General features: G+C 56.2%; 1 protein-coding gene and 1 non-coding gene across 2 annotated transcripts; both read right to left on the reverse strand.

Moving 5' to 3' along the window:
* Positions 1-3645: 3645 nt before the first annotated feature.
* Positions 3646-13005, reverse strand: EEF2 (eukaryotic translation elongation factor 2). Its single transcript, XM_007075155.2, has 15 exons — positions 12902-13005; positions 11680-11894; positions 10614-10795; positions 10323-10534; positions 9633-9811; positions 9347-9452; positions 8722-8835; positions 8387-8525; positions 8051-8246; positions 7216-7474; positions 6663-6770; positions 5589-5942; positions 5112-5294; positions 4898-5030; positions 3646-4378 (listed from the first exon to the last, which is right to left on the reverse strand). Exons 1-15 carry the CDS (start codon positions 12902-12904, stop codon positions 4185-4187), a joined length of 2577 nt encoding a protein of 858 aa, XP_007075217.1. The 5' UTR covers positions 12905-13005; the 3' UTR covers positions 3646-4184.
* LOC122236821 lies at positions 9883-9947 on the reverse strand. The gene has a single exon (XR_006215068.1). It is a non-coding gene; the product is annotated as a small nucleolar RNA SNORD37 (small nucleolar RNA).
* Positions 13006-20121: the final 7116 nt, after the last annotated feature.

Raw genomic sequence — 20121 nt, forward strand, 5'->3', positions numbered from 1 at the left:
TCACCGCGCCCGCCGGGGCCCGCCCTCGGGAGGCGGGGCCCGCCGCCCATTGGTCAGCGCGCCCGCCGCTCGTGACGTCCCGCCCCACCCGCTGCCTCCCAGGCCCCGCCCGCTGGCGTTCGGGCCCCCGAACCCGGATGCCGCCTCGCCACTGGCCGCCAGGCTCGTCGTCACGCAGCACATTGGCTGCAACTGACGTCGGTCACACTTAGGAAGTCGGAAGGCCGACTTCCGGCCCCCGGGCTGCCCCACCCGCTGTCCTCTGACCCGGGTCCTGAAGCTGAGAGTTGCGGTGCTGAAATCCTGCGTCCCTCTTCCTGCCCTTCCTTGAGCACAAGATACGCGAACGCAAAGCCCAGCTCCCGCCTGGCCGCTCGCGGCCGCTCTAGTCCCTGAGTCGCAGCTTCCTCCTCTGTGAAATGTTACCCCCATTCCAAATACACAAAAATGCAAATGAGGCCAGTCCGGTGTCCCCTGTCGTGCTTGATCCTTGACTCCCGTGGTTTCCCGATAGGTGCTACAACAGCTAGTTAGTACGTACCAAACTATGTTACTGTTTCTCCCGTTCTACAGATGGGGAAGCTGAGACCCAGAGAGGTTAAGTAACCCACCCAAAGTCAAACAGCCAGTAGACGGCATAGCTGAGATTCATTCCCGGAAAGACCCGAACCCAAAGCCACTGCTGAACCACTGCAGATGCCACCTGACAAAAGACCCCGTCTTTCGACTTTCCCCAACCACCCTGACCTCAGGCCATTACCATCGTCTCCTGATTGAATCGTTACATCTTACATTAGTCTGGTACACTTGTCACCGCTGGAGAACCAACAGTAACACATTATCCTAACCAAGCCCACACTTTATTCAGATTTGCTTTCCCTAATGTCCTTTCTCTGCCTCAGAATCCCATCCAGGACCCCCCGTGATATTTAGTCCTTAGAGTCCTCTGGCTGTGAGCTTCTCACACTTTCCTTTTTTGAGGACTTTGGTGGCAGTTTCAAGGAGTACCGGTCAGGTATTTTGTAGAACGTCCCTCAACTGAATTTGTCTGGTGTGGTTTTCGGACACTGGGGTGATGGGTCTTAGGGAGGAAGACCACAGAGGTCAAGTGCCCTTCCCATGACCCCTAAACACGGCTCCAGAATACCAACAGGACATCACTGTTGATGTTGACCTGGTTCTAGGTAGTGTCTGTCAGGTTGCTCCAGAACACGTTCTTCTTTCTCCCTTTCCCACACTGCCTTCTTTGTAAGTTACTTATGCAAAGCCCGTACTTAGGAGTTGGGACATCATTTTTCTTGGGGTGAAAAAAAAGGCCTGACAAGCTATAGGAAATTAGACTTGGGCACGTGGCAGACATTTTCTCACAAATGAACAAATCAAACGTCTCTGGGGCACCTGGGTGGCTCAGTCGGTGAAGCATCCGACTTCAGCTCAGGTCATGATCTCACAGTTCGTGAGTTCGAGCCCCATGTCAGGCTCTGTGCTGACCGCTCGGGATCCCGGAACTGTTTCAGATCTTGTGTCTCCCTCTCTCTTGGACCCTGCCCTGCTCAAGCTCTATCTCAAAAATAAATGTTAAAAAAAAAAAAGGGGGGGGGCGGGGCGCCTGGGTGGCTCAGTTGGTTAAGCGTCTGACTTCAGCTCATATCATCATCTCAGTTTGTGGGTTTGAGCCCCGCGTCAGGCTCTTGTGCTATTAGCTCAGAGCCTGGAGCCTGCTTTGGATTCATTGTGTCTCCCTCTCTCTCTGCCCGTCCCCAACTTGCACTCTTTTTCTCTCAAAAATAAACATTAAAAAAATAAATGATAAATAAATAAATGTTAAAAAAAATTGTTTTTTTAAAGTCACTCTTGATTTCGGCTCAGGTCACGACCTCATGGTTCGAGGGTCTAAGCACCATGTCGGGACTCCATGCTGACAGTGCAGAGCCTATTTGGGATTCTCCAAACTTAAACCAAAACCGTCACTTTAAGGGAAACAAGCGACCGTATTTGTTGCCAATGGTAAATTCAAGCTTTTAAGCAAAAAATTAAAAATCTCAAAACTTGCTTGACCGTTTCCTGATAGCCAGCACTTCTCCGATGAAATCGCGGTTAACGAACATGACCTTTCGATATTCTTTAGTGAAATGTGCCAACAGCTATTAGAGCAGCCAACTTGGTATATGCTATTATTTCCCAGTAACCAAGCCATGAGGTCACGAAATCGTGCAGAGGGGAAAGGACACTTTCAAAGCGCAAGATGGGCCAGTGGTGTTTAGCGTAACAGTATGAAAAGCCCCTTAACGTGGTTCCAGATACCACACTGTAATTACTCTTTAAGAATTACCCCCGGTTGGGGCGCCTGGCGGGGGCGGGGGGGGCGCCTCAGTCCTGACCTGGAGCAGCCAGAAGAATCACACAAAATCAGTACAATGAAAACAGCGAACAACACACACAGACACACAGACACCCACTTGCGACACGTCAACGCTTGGGTGTGATTACAGACCTCATGTTGCCAGGTCGGCCCCTGCAAGTGGAATTTCACATTTGACAGAAAATGCACGCAGACAGAGGTGCAGGATTAGCGAGCCAAGAAGCACAGGTGGCGTATGAATTTATAGTCGGTTTAAACTTAAAACACACTTCAAGTTTCTATTTACGACAGTGGTGTCTTTGACAAAATTACTGGATATTAAAAATGTGCAAAACTAAATGCCACGTGGCATCCCGGGTCGGACCCTGAAACAGCGTAGAAAACTTCCACGGAAAACCAAGACCACCACTGGTCACTTAGCACATTTCTGTAACATCTTTGCAAACTTTTCTGTAAGTATATTCAAAAACAAGCGTAGCTTATAAAACTGCACAAAATACTCGCGTGCGTGTCAAGCACATTGTTTTGAAGTAACGTTTCCCAAAGTGAATGACCTTTGCTGTTGGAAGGTGCTGGGGTCCGAGACTGAACCAGACAACTCACACGTGCGGTGCTGTCCCATGCAGTCCTGACATCCATCATCCCAGGCTCCTTCTAAATGCTGATGGGGTCCCCTACACTGGTGACCCAGAATACCTCCCGAACTTCCACAGCGGCTCCCCACAGGGCAGCGTCACTGTTGAAACAACGTATCCCGGATGTTCCTTATGCAAGAGCCACTGGTTAGTAGGAAGATCTTAGTCCTGCGCTGCCTAAAATTTCATGTTTAAGGTTAAAAGTCTAATGCCCAATATTACTTTTTCTGAACAGCCATCCAGCTGGACAAGACGAACGACCTGGCGGCAGACCGTTCTGTGGTGTCCCCTCGCTGCAGTCACGTCCAGGCCGACCACGATGGAGAAGGCAGCTCCGGTCCCATCAGACCACAGCAGTGGATTTACAAGGTCACCGAGTCAGGGCCCATTTCAAGCGCCCAGCAGGCGGGGGCCATGGTGGGCGGCTGTCCCCCTGCACGGGGTAGGTGTGAGGCTCCACCATCATGGCGTGTCCCACTGGACAACAGATGTGACAGATGGGAGCCCTGTGCGACTGCTAGATGGGCCCGGTACCTGGGCCTGGGATCTGAAAGGGTACTTCAAGGTCAGGTCCGGCCTTCTGTGTGGCAGCACTTGGGAGCCCGCCGCGGGCTGACCGGACAAGGAACCACGTGGACACACACACAGTCACCACCATATCAAATTTATTATTCCAATGGCACTAATACAGCTGGGGGTGCTCACGGTGACACTGCACAAAGTTTCCTGCCTTCTAGCTTCTGTCCAAAGATAAAGGTCTACCCGCTTGTTCCTTCCCCCTTTCTGGGGGAAAATCCACTACGGGCCATTTACCCAAATAAACCTCTTAATGCGTTTGTTTTTTTTTTTTTTTTTTTTTTTGGACATTTGAGTTTCTGAAATGGAAAAAAAAAAAAACTGTTGAGTGTCCCATCCCGCCTCCCCCACCCCCACCGGCCAAATAAGTCCCTGCTGCCAGGGCATTTCTGTTGCCTCTGCTATCTTGAAATAAATATCGAAAGAAACGGCATCGAGTGTTCACGTTGAGTGATGGCACAGAGTGGGCCCCAGAACCCGTCAGGCGGAGCGTCACTGTGGACAGTCTCGAGGTGTCATGGAGAACGCGAGGGCTTACGTGGTCGATCACCAGCCGGGTGCAGGGGCTGTGCGGAGTCCCAGCCGGGAGGGCGGGCTGCAGGGAGGGCGGCCTACAACTTGTCCAGGAAGTTGTCCAGGGCTGGGATGCCTTCCTTCAGGCCCTTGCGCTTGCGTGTTTCGGCTACCACCTGGCTGGGGCGGCTGGTGTTGTCGAAGGGATCCCCGGGCAGGATCTGCCAGTGGTCGAAGACGCACTGGGGGAAGGCCTGGCCACCGGTGTTGGACCTCAGGTCAGCAGTGAAGCCTGCGGGAAGGGACAGGGCTCACTGGCGGGCTCGGGAGACCTGGCTCCTGCTGCCACCGTGGCAACGCCCAGGAGACGACACTGGGCACGTGGAGATCAGAGCCCGGTCACCCCGACCGAGTCACGCTAACGTTAACGCTACCCTGTATCTCCCCTGAGCCCTGCACCCAGACCGCTCGTGAGTAAGGGACACAGAGCTGGCCACTCGGGGGCCTCCCTCTGCCCACCCACAGTACGAACCCGAGCTACTTGCTGCTGGCTTCCATCTTGGCGCCAGGTTACACACCCAAGTCGCCTCCCCCTGCAAATTCACCATGTCCACGTGATGAGCAGACCACGTGATCCCCCACAACCGTGCCGGGCCCACCTCTGACGGGCAGTAGTTTGCAGACTCCATCAGTGTCTCCTCGGACCGGCTCTAGGCCTTGCTGGAGGCAAAACCGGCCACGCCCTCGACCAGGCTGCCCGGAACCGGCCAGCCCCCGGCAGCGGGTGAGGCTGCACTGGGCCGGCACTTACCGAAGGACTCGTTCACAGGCAGGTAGGCCTTCACGACAAACATGGGGGTGCCGGCCACCTGGGACTCCTCGAAGACGTGACCCCGCTTTCTGTTCAGCACACCATAGATGCCACCAACCACTTGCTCTGGACACTGTCAGGAAAGAATGACGCTTTTTAGCAGCTGTCGAGCAAGACAAGACCCGACAACAGTCGAAGGCCCAGGCCCCCCTACCTGAATCTCCACAAGGTAGATCGGCTCCATGAGACGGGGCTGGGCGGTCAACACACTGGCATAGAGACAGCGCCGGGCAGTGGGGATGATCTGGCCGCCGCCGCGGTGGATGGCGTCCGCGTGCAAGGTCACGTCGTGGACGTCGAAGCGCACGCCCCGCATGTTCTCCTCGCACAGGGCTCCCTGCACAAAAGGGCGTGACCGCCATCAAGGTCCTGGGCCCGCTGCACCCTTCTCCTCCAGAAAAGGTAATACAGCTCTACGCCAAGGCCCCCAGGGGCCCCCCAAGACCAAAGTGTCACGTCCTACCCAACTCAGCCTCCCTAGGACGCTCTTCCCAGAATGCAAGACCCTGAGCCCTTCACCCTCACGGAACACGGCCCCCCACTCCCCCAGCAGGTGTGAGTCTCCTGCCTGTCCGAGAACCCCACAGGTAACTGATCCATCGTGAGCCGGACTCTCGAGTGGCCCCCTCACCTCTTTGGTGGCCCACTGGAAGCCAGCTACCACGCTGTCCTTGATCTCGTTGAGGTACTGCACACCCTTGGTGATGTCGGTGAGGACGTTGGGGCCGGTGCCGTCGGGCCCAAAGCACCAGATCTTGCGGGCCTCTGCCACGTCCCACTCGTACTTCTCGGCCAGATAGCGGGCCCGCTGCTTGAGCTCCTGGCGGGCGGACACCTCGCCCTTGTCAATGTCCTCGGCCAGGCCGTCGGGGAAAGGCCGCGCCTTCATGTACAGCCGGTTGTGCTTGTTCGGGGACTTGGACAGGCAGAGCACGTTCGACTCCTCGCTGACCGTCTCCCGATAGGACACCACAGGGTCGGATTTCTGCAAAAGTCGTGAGAAGGTCAGGCCAGCCCCGGGAATCAGTGACCGCCCCAGAAACACGTTCAGAGGCTCCTCCCGATAGGGACTCCTGACTGTAACACACACACAGATCCGAGTTCAGTTCCTTGCCAAAGCAGGAAATGAAAACCAGAGCACCCAGAAGCCAGGTTGACCACGGTAACCTAACCGTCTGCCACCTTCAGGATCTCCAGTTAGAAACAGCTTTTAAAAAGCAGAACCCCCTTGGGGCGCCTGGGTGGCGCAGTCGGTTAAGCGTCCGACTTCAGCCAGGTCACGATCTCACTGTCCGTGAGTTCGAGCCCCGCGTCGGGCTCTGGGCTGATGGCTCGGAGCCTGGAGCCTGTTTCAGATTCTGTGTCTCCCTCTCTCTCTGTCCCTCCCCCATTCATGCTCTGTCTCTCTCTGTCCCAAAAATAAAATAAACGTTGAAAAAAAAAAAAATTAAAAAAAAAAAATAAATAAATAAATAAAAAATAAAAAGCAGAACCCTCACGCTCCAACGTAAGACTTGGACAGCAGACGTATGCTACCGGTTTCCTAACTGCACAACTTCTCTGCCAGAAACACGTCAAGGGAAGAGGACGGAGGACCCTGCAGAGTGGAGCCTGAACCCTGGACTCGGCAACCTCTGCTTGCCTGCCGTGTACTGGGGACAGCAGGCCTCGGGCCAGGTGAGCCCGGGGCGGGGCCAAGCCTCACCTTGATGGGAATGCACGCGTGGTCCTCCTCCAGGTCCTTCAGACAGATCTCTAGGTGCAGCTCGCCAGCCCCCGCGATGATGTGCTCCCCTGACTCCTCGATGATGCACTACAACGGATGGAGGGAGGGTCAGCCCCCGGCCCTGACCCCAGGACACTCGGAACCCAGGAAGTTCCAGACCGACAGGTGGAAAGCAGGCTCCAGGAGCCCTCTAGCTGGAGAAGGCGGCCTCCTGGGCCCGGGGTTTTCAGGGAACTCCAGGCTCACGGGAAGCAAGAGCTCCCAGGTGCTTTTGCTGTTCCCAGCGTGAACCTTCCCCAATGGCCTGCTGCACGGCCAAGCCAGAGAGCTTCTAAGCAGCCTACGGAAAAGAGCGGGGACCCCCAACGAGAAACCAACCCTGCTGCACGGCAGCTCGGCAGGCGAGGTGTGTGCACACACTTGACCTTCCGAGTATTCGCCAGTCCCCGGCTCGGCGTTTGGCTCCGCCACAGGTAAACCGCGAAATGACCACCCCCGGAGGAGCGCGGCCCCGGCCAGGGCACCCACCCACCTGCACCATGGGGTCCGACTTGGCCAGGCGTTTCAAGCCCTCCACTAGCTTTGGCAGGTCGGCCGGATTCTTGGCCTCCACGGCGACCCGGACAACGGGGCTCACGCTGAACTTCATCACCCGCATGTTGTGGGCATGCTCGAAGGTGGTGATGGTGCCAGTCTTCACCAGGAACTGGTCCACGCCCACCAGGCCCACGATGTTCCCACAAGGCACGTCTTCGATGGGCTCCACGTAACGGCCCATCATCAGGATTGTTCTGGGGGAGACAGATCATCAGCGCGCCAGATCCCCTCCTTCCGGATCCTGTGGCCGCACCACCCCCAGCCTCAAATGGCGATGTCATTCCCCCCTGGGACCCAAAGCCCTGGCTTCAGTTACAGTTGACATCAGCGCTGAGGCCTCTTGCACACCAACGTGCTCATTCCTACCTCCCGTTCAGGGCTCCACACCCAGCCCAAGGCTGACAGGAGCACCAAAGACAGCTAAGAACCCGAGGCAGGCAGGGTGTGGGGGCCCCAGCAGCTGGCGGGCTGGAGGAGCTGGCCCTTCCCAACACCCGTAACCGCAGAGCTGGGAGACAGACCGTCACCAGGGGCCTCCTCTGGAGTCTGTGCCGGCCCTCCAGGTATGCGACCAAACTTTGGCCACCACCTCAAACTTGTGGCACGTGTGTGTCTGAGTCAGAATACAGCTCTGCCCACTGCTTCCCTAAGCCTGTCAGCTTTGATGGTTCCTTTACCCTCTTGAGGCCGCACCACCTTCTGTCACCCATGAGGGGCGGGGGGTGGCACGGACCAGTCTGGAACATACCAAGAACTGCCAGGCACCTCACCTCTGGATGGGCTTCAGGTACAGGTCCTCCTTCTTCCCAGGTGTGTAGTTGGGTCCCATGATCCTGACCTTTAGGCCAGTGGACACCAGCCCCGAGAATACGCGGCCGAAGGCGTAGAATCGACCTTTGTCGGAGGTCGGCACCATCTTGGAAATGTACATCATCAGGGGGCCTTTGGGGTCACAGCTTTTGATGCCTGCGGTGTAAAAAAAGAGTCCCCAGAGGGAAGCGTGTGATTTCCTCAAACCTCACCATCCCAGGATCCTGCGACCAGGACCTTCCTACCACACGGCCACAGCCTGCTCCCACCCGGGGTTGCAGGTGAACCTCACGTACCCATGGCTGCCTCGTCGTCCGGGGGCCCCTCGTACAGGAGCTCGCAGCGGTACTTCTGGGCCGTCACGGGGGAAGGCAGGTGGATGGTGATCATCTGCAGCAGGGCGTCCCCAGCAGGTAGCCAGCGGCGCATCACGGCCTACGGGAGGAACGGGAGGCTCAGGGACACCCCCTGCCCTCACAACCCTGAGCTCCAAGTGGCTCTAGAATACGCTCAGGTGCTGGGCTGCCCCTCCCAGAGACACACCAACACCGTGGGTCTCCTGTCCACCCTACAGGTGGTGGGGCTGTGGCTCACGGACTAGGAGGCAGGGCCGGCAGCCGCCCACACTGACCTTCAAAAGCGGTTTGCCTTCTTTGTCTTTGTCTTCGCTGTCCAACTTGATGTCCAGCTTTTCAATCAGCTTTGCAGTCTCCTCCTTCTTGAAATTCATGATCGCGACGAATACCTAATGTGGCAAAAACAACACAGCATGTTTGGGAACATGCTGGGAAGCCTGAAGCTCCTTCCTGCCCCGGCCCACAGTGAGGGCAGTGCTGCAAAGTCCCCGCAGCCCAGCACTGAGGGCCTGGCCCAATGCAGGTCCCAGAAAAAGCAGAATACGTCGTCACAAAACACAAATCCGCTCTTACACGCCACGAACGTGTTCAAATTCACGCTCCATTCACTAAACCAGCAAAGCCCCAAGCTTGTCTCCTCTCCCCTACCTCTAAACCCCCAGGCAGGGAGGTGGACTCCCCTCTACCTAGGAACCTGTGGCTGGCTTGTCAGGGTGCAGCCCCAGGGGCCGAACCTCTACCACTGTGCCCTCACCCTCCTCCAGCAGCTGCCCTCCAACCCGGCTGTGCCCAGCCCCAGAGCATCCTGTCACCCACCACAGCAGGTCAGGGAACAGCTCCTCGGGACAGGCCCACGGACAGCCCAGAAGATGCACATCCACAAAACGCTCAGCTGCTCACCTTAAAGATAGGGTCCAAGATGAGCTGGCAGAACGTCCGTGGCAGCTTCTTGCCATCAGGACTGGTGGCGGACTTGCTGAACTTGCCGTTGGCTGGATCAAAATACCTGGCAGACGAGACCCAACTCAACCGTGGTAGGACCAGGAGAGACCCGAGGGGCCAGGGAATCAGTTGTGCAGAAGGAGCCCACTCAGCCGCCTCCCCACCACCGCCACCACCAGTGGACCCCCCCCCCAGGACCGCAGGGATGCTGCAGACGCCCCCGCTCCTCACACGTGGCGCTCACCGGTCACCCCACAGCTTCTTCATCATGTCCTCCACTTTCTTGGCCCGCTCAGCAGGCCCCAGCTGGCCCTCGCCCTTGGCGGCAAACTTGGCCACGTACATCTCTGCAAACTGCTTCAGGGTGAAGGCCCAACCGTGGAGTCCCGACCCAAAGCCCACAGTCCCAAGTACAGGGTCGATCTGCAAGGGCAAAGGCGAGAGAAAGCTGTAAACAGACACGGACGGAAAACAAAGTCCCCGGGCGCGGTGGGCCTCAGACATCAGATTTCTTCAATAGCCATCAGGTCAAAGTGAAGAAATTTCCGTCATCATTGACAAGACCCAGCTCTGCTCCTCCCCTGGGGGTGGGGGGACCACTAACCCTGAGGGCACGGTCTGCAAGCAGAGCAAACTAACCCCACAGCTTCCCCAAAAGAAGTTAGCTCCAAAAACGGTCCAACCCCATTCTTGGTCACCCTAACGTTTCTGGCGAGCCCGCTCTCAGAACCACCAAGAATCCCCAGGGGACCCTAGACTCACAACAGTGCTTCCGAGGGCCAGCACCTGCCCCTGCCCAGGAACAGTCACAGCCCCTCCAGGATGAAGAGGACCGTGGCTCCCCCAACAACACGCGGGACAAAAATACCGGGAACCCCGAGGCGGACGGCGAGCTAGCCGAGGAACCCTGCGTTTCACCGGGCCAGCGACGTACCATGATGTTGCCCATGGGGCCGCTCTCGCCCTCCCCGTAGGTGGAGATGATGACGTTGACGTTCTCCACGATGCGCTGGAAGGTCTGGTAGAGCTCCTCGGGCTCCAGCTGCAGCTCGAGCAGGGCGCGGTCCATCTTGTTCATCATCAGCACCGGCTTGATGCGCTCGGCAATGGCCTGCCGCAGCACCGTCTCCGTCTGCACACACACGCCTGGGGACGGGTGGCTCCGTCAGCCGGGGGCAGCACAGCCCCACGCCCCGAAGCTCACGTGAGGGAGCCCGCTACTCACCAGACACACAGTCCACCACCACCAAGGCACCGTCGGTGACACGGAGGGCGGCGGTCACCTCCGAGGAGAAGTCTACGTGCCCAGGTGAGTCGATGAGGTTGATGAGAAAGCCGGAGCCGTCCTTGCTCTGCTTGATAAAGTTCAAGTCGTTCTCCGAAAGCTCATAGAAAAGGGAGATAGCCCTGAAGAGATCAGGACAAGTTGGGGCGGAGGAAAGACTCATCTCCACTGTCCTCCCCGTGACCCCGGGAGTAAGCCCAGCTTCGTGGGCAAGGAGAGTCAGCAGGGCTTTCTTCAATCCCTATGGGACTCCGGGGTCACCCAGCAACTGGGGTTCAGATCTAGAAAGAACGCTGAAATTTCTTTCCTCTCCCCGGAGGCTTTAGACTCCCCTCGCCAAAGCCGTCGCCCTCCGCGGAGCAGGCCCACCTCCCTAGTACCAGCTGTAAAGACCAGCTCCTTGGAGCCCACCCGTCCAGCCCCCTCATCCTGGCTCAACACCCTGGACTCTAAACCTGGACCAGGTGACCCCAGACCACCTTTCACCCCTGCCCCCATCCACTCCCAACTGAAAGGAGCCTCAGGACCAACAACCCAGGCGAGCCTCGCCAGTTACTGACGAAAGACAAGCGGCGGTTACGGTCAGTTTGCTTGGGTGTCACCGTGGTTGGCTGGGGCTAGAGAAGTCACTGGGGACGCCCTACGCAAGGGGGCTGTTTGACAGCATCCCGACCGCCCAGGAGCACGCTCCCAGACTTCTCCAGGCAGTGCCCCAAGAGCCCCTTGGCCTGGAAAGGGGGACGCCCAGGGGCAAGCCCCCTCCCTCCCCAAGACTCCCCACCCCCGACACCAGCCAACCAACCCCTGGGCCTCTCTGGTGGCGGCAGCTTCCCCTCACCACACCGAACCCCACCCTCACTCGTTGTTCAAAAACCCAGCCCCCAGGGTGTTCAACCCTCCCCCAGCAGCCTCGGGAACAAGCCGGTGCCTGCTGTCTGGGCCCCCCACCGGCCCAGGACCTGGGTGAGCACCTCCCCTCCCCTCGGCACAGGGCACCAAGGCTCACGTTGACTTAATGGTGATGCATCGCTCCTGCTCGTCCTTCCGGGTGTCGGTGAAGCGGGTCTCCCCGGCGCGGGCGGAGGCGATGATACCAGCCTTGCACACCAGCGAGTCCGTCAGCGTGGACTTGCCGTGGTCCACGTGGGCGATGACGGACATGTTTCGGATGTTGGCCTTCTTGTCCATGATGGCCCGGATCTGATCTACTGTGAAGTTCACCTGGGGGTGGGGGGGGGAGGCTCAGGCCAAGGCAGGACGGCCTTGGGACTTCCATCGATCGACTGCGAGGCCACGGCCAGGGGTGGCCTGGACCTGGGACAGCCCCAGCTACCACCCGAACGGCCCTTTGCCGACACCCTCTTGAAGAGGCCACCTGTCCCATCTCGAAGCGCCAGATCCCACTTGTCACTTAGAAGCAACAATCCAGATCGAGGGCCGGGGAAAAGGCCCCCAAGTGACGGGATACACCTGTCCGAGGGCCGCGACAGCTCCGTCAAGCGTACGGGAGAGTCAAGACTCCCCCGAGAACCCCAGCCCTGTAACCGCAGGAGTCCTCCCCAGCGTCCCCCAAACGGCGTCTTTGAGACCCAAGGTCACCCCTGCACCTGGGGGTCAGACGGGGCCACCCACCCCAGGAGGTTTCCACCCACGCCTCCCCCGGGGGGTGCGGACAGCTGGCACAGCCCCAGCGCCCAGCCTCCGTTTCCCCGCTCCCCTGTCAGCCTTTCCCAGTTTGGACGCGCGGGGAGGACACGACGCCGGACCAACGCCACACAGCCTTACGAGAAGAGCTTTCTCAAGAGGTCCTCGGCTCCCCCGTTTTCCCCCCTCGCTACCACCCGCGACACCCGACGGAACACCAACTCCGGCTCGCGACCCGCGGGTTACATAAGGCGGCTCCCCTCGCCCCGCTCCACACGGCGCCCGCCATTACAGCATCTGCCACATCATCATACCCCCCTCCCCCCCCCCCCGCCCCGACTCTGCCCCAGCTCCCAGCCGGGCCCGGGGTCCCGGGAGGCGGCGGCGCCCCCGGAAGCGCAGAAGGGGCTCGGCGAACGGCGCGACGCGCAGACATGGCGGCGGCCGCTTCCCCGACCCGAGGCCCGCCGGCGCCGCCATGTCTCCTCCAGGTCTGGGCGGCCCAGGCGCCCCAGACCCGGGAGCGCCGGTCCCGCGGAGGCCCCGCCGCCGTTCCAGGCCACCAGCCGGACAGCGCTGCTCACCATGGTGGCGGATGGCGGTGGATTCTCCCAGGCAGATCCGAGCGGGGCGAGCCGCGCCAAGGATGGCGGCGACGACGGCGGAAGAGAACGTTGACGTCAACACCCGACCTTTTATAGGCAGAAGCCGGTTGGGCGGGTCATCTGACCGCGCTGCGGGGGCGGGGCGAGAAGAAACGCCCTGCGCAGGCGCAAGGAAGCGCTCCTCCGGTTAACCCTTTAGACGCGGGTGCGGCTGCCGGAGCTCCCGGGGGCGGTGGTCTCCTGGAGCCGGGTGCCAGCCTCCGGAATGCGATCCTCGGGTGCAAAAAGCGCAGAGCACCGTTTTAGCTGAGACTGTTAATCGGAGTAACGACATCAGCTTGCAAAATGCCAAGCGCTTCTGTTAAAAGCCCTTTGCAATGTGGGAAGTGTCTGTGGATTGTACCGAAGTCAATGTTCTGGTTTTGCGCTTATGTAAGATGATCCCACTGGGAGAAGGTGGAGGACGGCTACTCGGGACCTCTCTGTACTATTTTTGCGACTACCTGCCTGTAATTATTTCAAAATAAAAACCTTTTTTGAAGGCACGTACTAATCACTGATTTATCCCGCAAAGATAGATTGGTTTTTATCTATACCATAGGCAATGGGCTAGGTGTAGTCGCCATAGCGATAAACGAAACACCTCACTAATTGCACCACTGTACCCGTTCTTACAGTAGGTACTCGGATTTTTCTGTGCCTCCTTTTCTTCATCTGTCAAATGGGGTGATCACTGGGGGAGAGTAAGGTTAAATACATTCGAAGGGATTAGCACCGTGCCTGACACAGCACTCGATGTAGCTATTTTAATTAGCTATCATTGTTATTAATACAACATTTATTTCAGGGGCATAGTTTGCCACTTCTCAGGCATGGGGCTCAACGCTTTCCAGGTGTAATCTCATTTGCTACTTCATTTCCTCTCTAGCGGGAGGTACACAAGACTATTTTGCATTTGTGTCCTAATCTGACCCTGAGAAACTATTGCATTTCAGATCTTTGGCTCGAGGGAACAAATTGGCATTCCATTCGGTATCTTTATTCTTTATATAGAGCCAAGCCCAGTGCCTGGTACATAGAAGACCCTTAGTAAGTATTCCTTATGTCATCCCCAAATGATATTCCCGTTAGCACAAAGAAACCCCTGGGGTAAATCTTCCCCTACACTCGTGCTCTCCAAAGGACTGCACTGCTTTTCCTCAGATAAGCACCTGCAAAAACCAATGCAAATTGGAATCTGAACTCCGAGCCGGTGCACTCCTTCCCACAAATGCTTTGCGCATTTTGCTTTGTAAAGCTCTGTCCAGTCGTTGATTGCATTTACCCTCGGGGTTATTTCGGGGTCTTTGAACACCTACAGCTGTGTTCATGACACGTTTTGATGTTAATTTTACAAGACGAATATGCATGCGCCGTTTGAAGGACACGTTTCCAGTAGATGGGTTTCCATTCTTTTTTTTTTTTTTTTACATTTATTTATTTTTGAGAGAGAGAGGGAGACAGAGATAGAGCACAATTGGGGGAGGAGCAGAGCGAAAAGGAGACGGAGAATCCAAAGCGGGCTCTAGGCTGTCAGCACGGAGCCCGACGCGGGGCTTGAACTCACAGACCTTGAGATCATGACCTGAGCTGAAGCCGGCGCTCAACCGGCTGAGCCACCCAGGCGCCCCTCAGGGCTCCCGTTCTTAGTTAATTTCTCTCTTAAATGTATTGCGCGCCCACTGTGTCCTGGGCTCCGTATTAGACACTTCGCAGGACTTCCTTTCATTAAATTAAGGCATTTCAGAGATGAAAAGCAAAGGTTTTCGTTAAGAGGGGGTTCAATTTGCTCTCACGTGAGCAGAATGCTTATTACGAAAACTTAGCGTAAACTGAATAAGCCGGGGAGAGTTTAATGAGGAGAATAGTGAGATTGAAGTCCTTCCCTCCGCTGCTACTCTTCGTGGGGACGTGTTCAGCCCCACAGCTGCCGGCATGGGACCAGCGACACGCATGGTACCTGTCCCCACCGCTATTCCCAGACCCACGTTCAGCAGAAGCCTGGGGAAGGTACCGGGCTTCAGCAGAGAGCAAAAGCAGCTCCAGCCAGGTTCAGGGTCTGCAGTAATAAATACAGGCCGAGGTAAAGGGCGGGGAAGAACCAGGAGAAAAAAGTCGCCTCTGCAGGGAGGCTCAGCTGCGCATGCGCCAGCCAAGAACTCTGTACCTCCGGGAGGCGACGGCAGCGGCCCCTGCTGACCAGCCCCCGCCATTGCACGCCCCTCCTATCTGCCTTTTGATGCACTTGGAGCGTTTATGGAACGCCGGCCACCGCCCTTGAAATCAGTGAATTCACGCAATCTCCCGATCACACCCTGGGCTTTGGCTGAGCTCCTTTGTGCAGGATATAGTTGAGGCTCAGAGAAGTTAGAGGATTCGATCGGAGTCTCTCAGCAGATGAGAGAAGAACCCAGCGACTCACAAAGTCACGGTTTGCTGGTGTATTCATACAACCGAAGGTTCTTCAGCCTCAGGAAGGGAGGACGTTCTGCCACCTGCCACCACGTGGATGGGCCCGGAGGACACTATGCGCAGTGACCGAAGCCAGACACAGACACGTCCTGCGTGACCCCACTCACAGGAGGTCCCTAGAAGAGTCCAGTCCACGAGACAGAGAGTGGATGGCGGGAGCCCCTGGGGGAGGGCGGGGTGCCCAGGGGGTGGGGAGTCAGTGTTTCATGGGGACAGAGTCTCAGTTTGGGGAGATGGAAAGTTCTGGAGACGACGACAGAGGTGGCTGCACAACAGGGTGAGCGTGCCTGACGCCGCTGAGCTGTGCACTTGGAAATAGCTGAGAGGGTGAATTTTATGTTACGTGTATTTTACGACCATAACAAAAAAAATGAGTTGAATCAGGGAGCAACTCTGCCCCACTACTATTGCCTGGATGGGTTTCAGATGTGGTTCAACGGAAGCCAGACATCATGAGTTTAAATTCTTTTTTTGTTTATTTATTTTTGAGAGGGCGGGGGAGGGGTGGATGCACGCAGGGGAAGGGCAGAGAGAGAGGGAGACAGAGAATCCCACAAGAAGACAGCCATCCGCAAGTCCACAAGAGAGGCCTCGGGAAAACCAGCCCTGTCGATGCCTCGATTGCGGGCTTCTAGCCTCCACAACTGGGGACAATCAATATCTGGGTTTTTTTTTTTTATTTTTATTTATTTTTGAGACCGCGTGTGTGCACACAAGCGGGAGAGGGGCAGGGAGGGGGGGACAGAGGATCCAAAGTAGGCTCTGCGCTGACAGCAGAGTCCCACAAGGGCCTCGAATTCATGAATTGCGAGCCCATGACCTGAGCTAAAGTCAGAGGTTCAACCGACTGAGCCACCCAGGTGCCCCCGTATCTGTTGTTCAAGCCCTGCCGTGTGTGGTGTTTTGTTATTAAGCGCACAGCAAACGAATCCAGCTCCCGTGATGGGACAGAAACACTAGGCTCGACGTTCCAACTATTCCTTCTACGAATATTTATTAGCACCTAATACTTATCGGGCAGGGCTGGAACCGGGATTAGGAAAGCGGATGGTTTCCCTTGGGCACAAAATTTAAGAGCGCTCCAAAAACCTCAGCCGCACCGTCAGTGCAGAGCCCGATGCGGGGCTCGAACCCACGACAGGGCCAGAGTCACAGATCTTTCCTCTGGCCTCGGGGTCCAGCATGGCTCTTCCGTGGGTCGTTCTGCTAGAGGCCCGTGTGGAAGCAGCCATGGGGAGAAAGCACGCATGCTGCTCTCCGGGGAGAGTCGTCCAGTTTCAGGGGAGTCTGGCGAGGCCAACCGGTGAGAACAGCAGCTCCAGGGCAATGCTGATGTCCAAGGTCCCTGAACAAGGCTCTAAGGAAAAGACAGACTTGCTTCTCCCCTCCAGAGGGGTTTTGCCGTGGGAGCTGTAAAGCCCCAGTTTACAGAGGCTTAAACCGACAATCCGACCATCCCGGAGGACAAGGAAAGGTGACAGTCTGGTCTGGGGCTCCCAACATGCCCTTAGGGACTTGATTAGAGCCCTAGGCAAACCGGTTCGCCTTTCTTTGCTTTTAAGCTGCTCCTGGGACCTCCAGCCCAGGCTTTCCAGGGGCCCCACCCCTCCCCACCCACAAAGACACCCATCAGCTGTGCGGCCTGGCTCCACCTTTTTTTGCCTGGAATTCTTCACCTCCCTCAGACCGGGAGCTCCTGGGTTTCCTGGTTGTCTCCTGGGAGCTTGTGATGTAAGACAAAGCGTCCCTGCCTTCGGGGAGCTGATTGGCTGGTGGAGGAAACAGTCAATCAAATATTTGCACAAATTGAACCTTTCAAGTTGGGTGGGAAGGAGAGAGAGACTGAGCAAAGGAGAGGGCAGAACAGGGCAGGGCTATGATCTAGCCTGGGGAATCAGGCTAGATTTTGGGCCACACAGCTTCTCACCTCTGCTGCGTCACCACCACAGACACCCTACACGAATGGGCGTGGCTGTGTGCCAATAAAACTTTATTGATGGATGCTAAAATTTGACGTTCATACAAATTTTTTTTTTTAATTTTTAACGTTTATTTATTTTTGAGACAGAGAGAGACAGAGCATGAACAGGGGAGGGGCAGAGAGAGAGGGAGGCACAGGATCCGAAGCGGGCTCCAGGCTCCGAGCCGTCAGCCCAGAGCCCGACGCGGGGCTCGAACTCACGGAGTGCGAGATCGTGACCTGAGCCGAAGTCAGACGCTTAACAGACTGAGCCACCCAGGCGCCCCCATGCAACTTTCGAAAGACATGAAATACATGTCTTCTAACCACATAGATTGGGGGGTTTGCTCTTTATGAATTTCGGGCATGTTGAATCACGCATTGTGGCCTCGTCTCAATGCTGTATTTTTCTTTTGAGACCCTGGCACAATGTATTCGCCCGTTTCACTGTTGGTGGGCATCTGGGCCGTTTCCAGTTTGGGGCAGTTTCGACTCACGCTGCTATGGAACATTCTAGCGCATGTCCCAACAGCATTTCTGTTGGGGACATACCTTGGAGTGGAATTGCTGAGTCATACAACCATGCCTGATTTCAGCTTCAGTGGACGCGTCCTTTTACCAAAGTGCAAACCAGGACGATTTTGAAAGTAAAAGGGATCCTGATTTAATTATACCAGGATGATGGCTGTAAACCAGGCCGGTCCGGGGACCCTGGGATGCATGGATCCCTCAGAGAATAGGGGAGCATATGAGTAGAGACCCCAGTGAGAAGAACCCCTGATGTATGGGGCAATTCTGTCCCCGCGGAACGCTGGGCCGTGTCTGGGGGACATCTGTAGTTGTCACAAGTAGGAGGGCTCCTGGGAGCAAGAGGGCGGGGACCGGGGATTCTCAACACCCCACAGTGCCCAGGATGGCCCCACTTTAGAGAATGATCGGGTCCTGAATGTCGTTCACGGTGTTGAGAGTGAGAAAAAAAGCCTACATGCGATCTTTTTGTTTTGTTTTATTTTAATAACGTGCTCTAGGGGCGCCTGGCTGGGTCACTCAGAGCATGTGATTTTTTTTTTATTTCTACCTTGGTGTTTAATGTTTATTTTTGAGAGAGACAGACAGAGAGAGTGGGGGCGGGGCAGAGAGAGAGAGAGGGAGACACAGAATCGAAAGCAGGCTCCATGCTCTGAGCTGTCAGCATAGGGCCCGATGCAGGGCTCGAACCCACAATCAGATCATGACCTGAGCCAAAGTTAGACACCCAACCAGCTGAGCCCCCAGGCGCCCCTAAGAACATGTGATTCTTGATCTCGGATCGTGGGTTCTAGTCCCACATTGGGTGTAGAGATTACTATAAATAAATACACATATACATACATAGATAAGTAAATAAATACATAAATAAATAAAATGCTCTCCATTTTTCTAGTGTGAATGATATTTATCTACCCTGCACATATCTAGTGGGTACCTCCTGTCTGCCAGACATTGACTGAGGAGCTGGGGACACGGGACAATCGTCCCTATCCTGGTGGGGCTTATATTCTAATGGGACTGGCAGGGAGAAGCATGAATAAATGAATACAGTGTATGGTTATGTCAGATGGCAAGAATGCTGGGAAGGAAGGTGAAATAGAGTTAGGGGCTGGGAGGAGTGGGGACAGATGGTAATACACACTTTATATGTTTAAGGAGATAGCAGAGATCTGAAGATCAGGGAGAGAGCAATATGGGTGCCTGGGGAAAGGCATTCCAGGTGGGAAGAACATGTGCAAAGGCCCTGGGGCAGAACCATGGCCTGGAGTGTTGAAGGAATGGTAAGGAGGCCCTGTGCCTGGAGCAGAGTGAGGGAGAGGGTGAGAGGGAGGAGGGTAAGGGAGAGGGTGAGAGGGAGGAGGGTAAGAGAGGGGATAGGGCAGGTCGTGTAGGGCCTTGGGGGCCCCTGGGAGGATTTGAGCTTTTACCTCCCTTGATTTTGGAGCCCTGGAGGGCTGTGGGCACAGGAGGGCAGGGCCTGACTTGGGTGCTCACGGGTGCCCTCTGGCGGCCACTGCGGGGAGGACGGACTGTTGGCGGGGCTGGGGGGGGGCGGTGGGAGGAAGGGAGAGCAGACAGCAGTGGGTAGTGTGCTGGTCCAGGCAGGAGATGATGGGGGCTGAGGAATGGGTCAGGAGATGTGGTCGGGCTGCGCATTGGAGTATTATTATGCCTTAAAGAGGAGTGAAGTTCTGACACATACACAGTGTGGATGGGCCTAAAAAACAGTGCTCAGGGGCACCAGGGTGGCTCAGTGGGTTAATCCTTCAACTCTTGATTTTGTCTCAGATCAGATCTCACGGTTTGTGGGTTCAAGCCCCCCATTGGGCTCCGTGCTGACAGCTCAGAGCCTGGAACCTGCTTCAGGTTCTGTGTCTCCCTCTCTCTCTGCCCCTCCCCTGCTTGCGCTGTCTCTCTCTCTCTCTCTCAAAATAAATAAACATTAAAAAATTAAAGAAAATATGCTCAGTGACACAATCGACGTAAAGTTCATATAGCGTATGATTCACTTTATAAGAAATGTCCAGAACAGACAAATCCATTGAGATAGAAAGTGAGTCTCTCCGGGATTTCTTTTTTGGGGACCTAGAAATGTTTTAAAATCAAATATGGGGGCGCCTGGGTGGCTCAGTCGGTTAAGCATCCGCCTCCGGCTCAGGTCATGATCTCGCGGTCCGTGAGTTCAAGCCCTGCATCA

The sequence above is a fragment of the Panthera tigris genome, chromosome A2, assembly GCF_018350195.1.
Source record: "Panthera tigris isolate Pti1 chromosome A2, P.tigris_Pti1_mat1.1, whole genome shotgun sequence".
Taxonomy (NCBI): domain Eukaryota; kingdom Metazoa; phylum Chordata; class Mammalia; order Carnivora; family Felidae; genus Panthera; species Panthera tigris.

Excerpts from the sequence above, each read along its gene's own strand:
- EEF2 (XM_007075155.2), bottom strand. Across the intron at positions 8,526-8,721 it reads AAGGCAAACCGCTTTTGAAG|GCCGTGATGCGCCGCTGGCT; the intron begins GTCAGTGTGGGC and ends TTCCTCCCGTAG. Across the intron at positions 4,379-4,897 it reads GCCTGTGAACGAGTCCTTCG|GCTTCACTGCTGACCTGAGG; the intron begins GTAAGTGCCGGC and ends CCCTTCCCGCAG.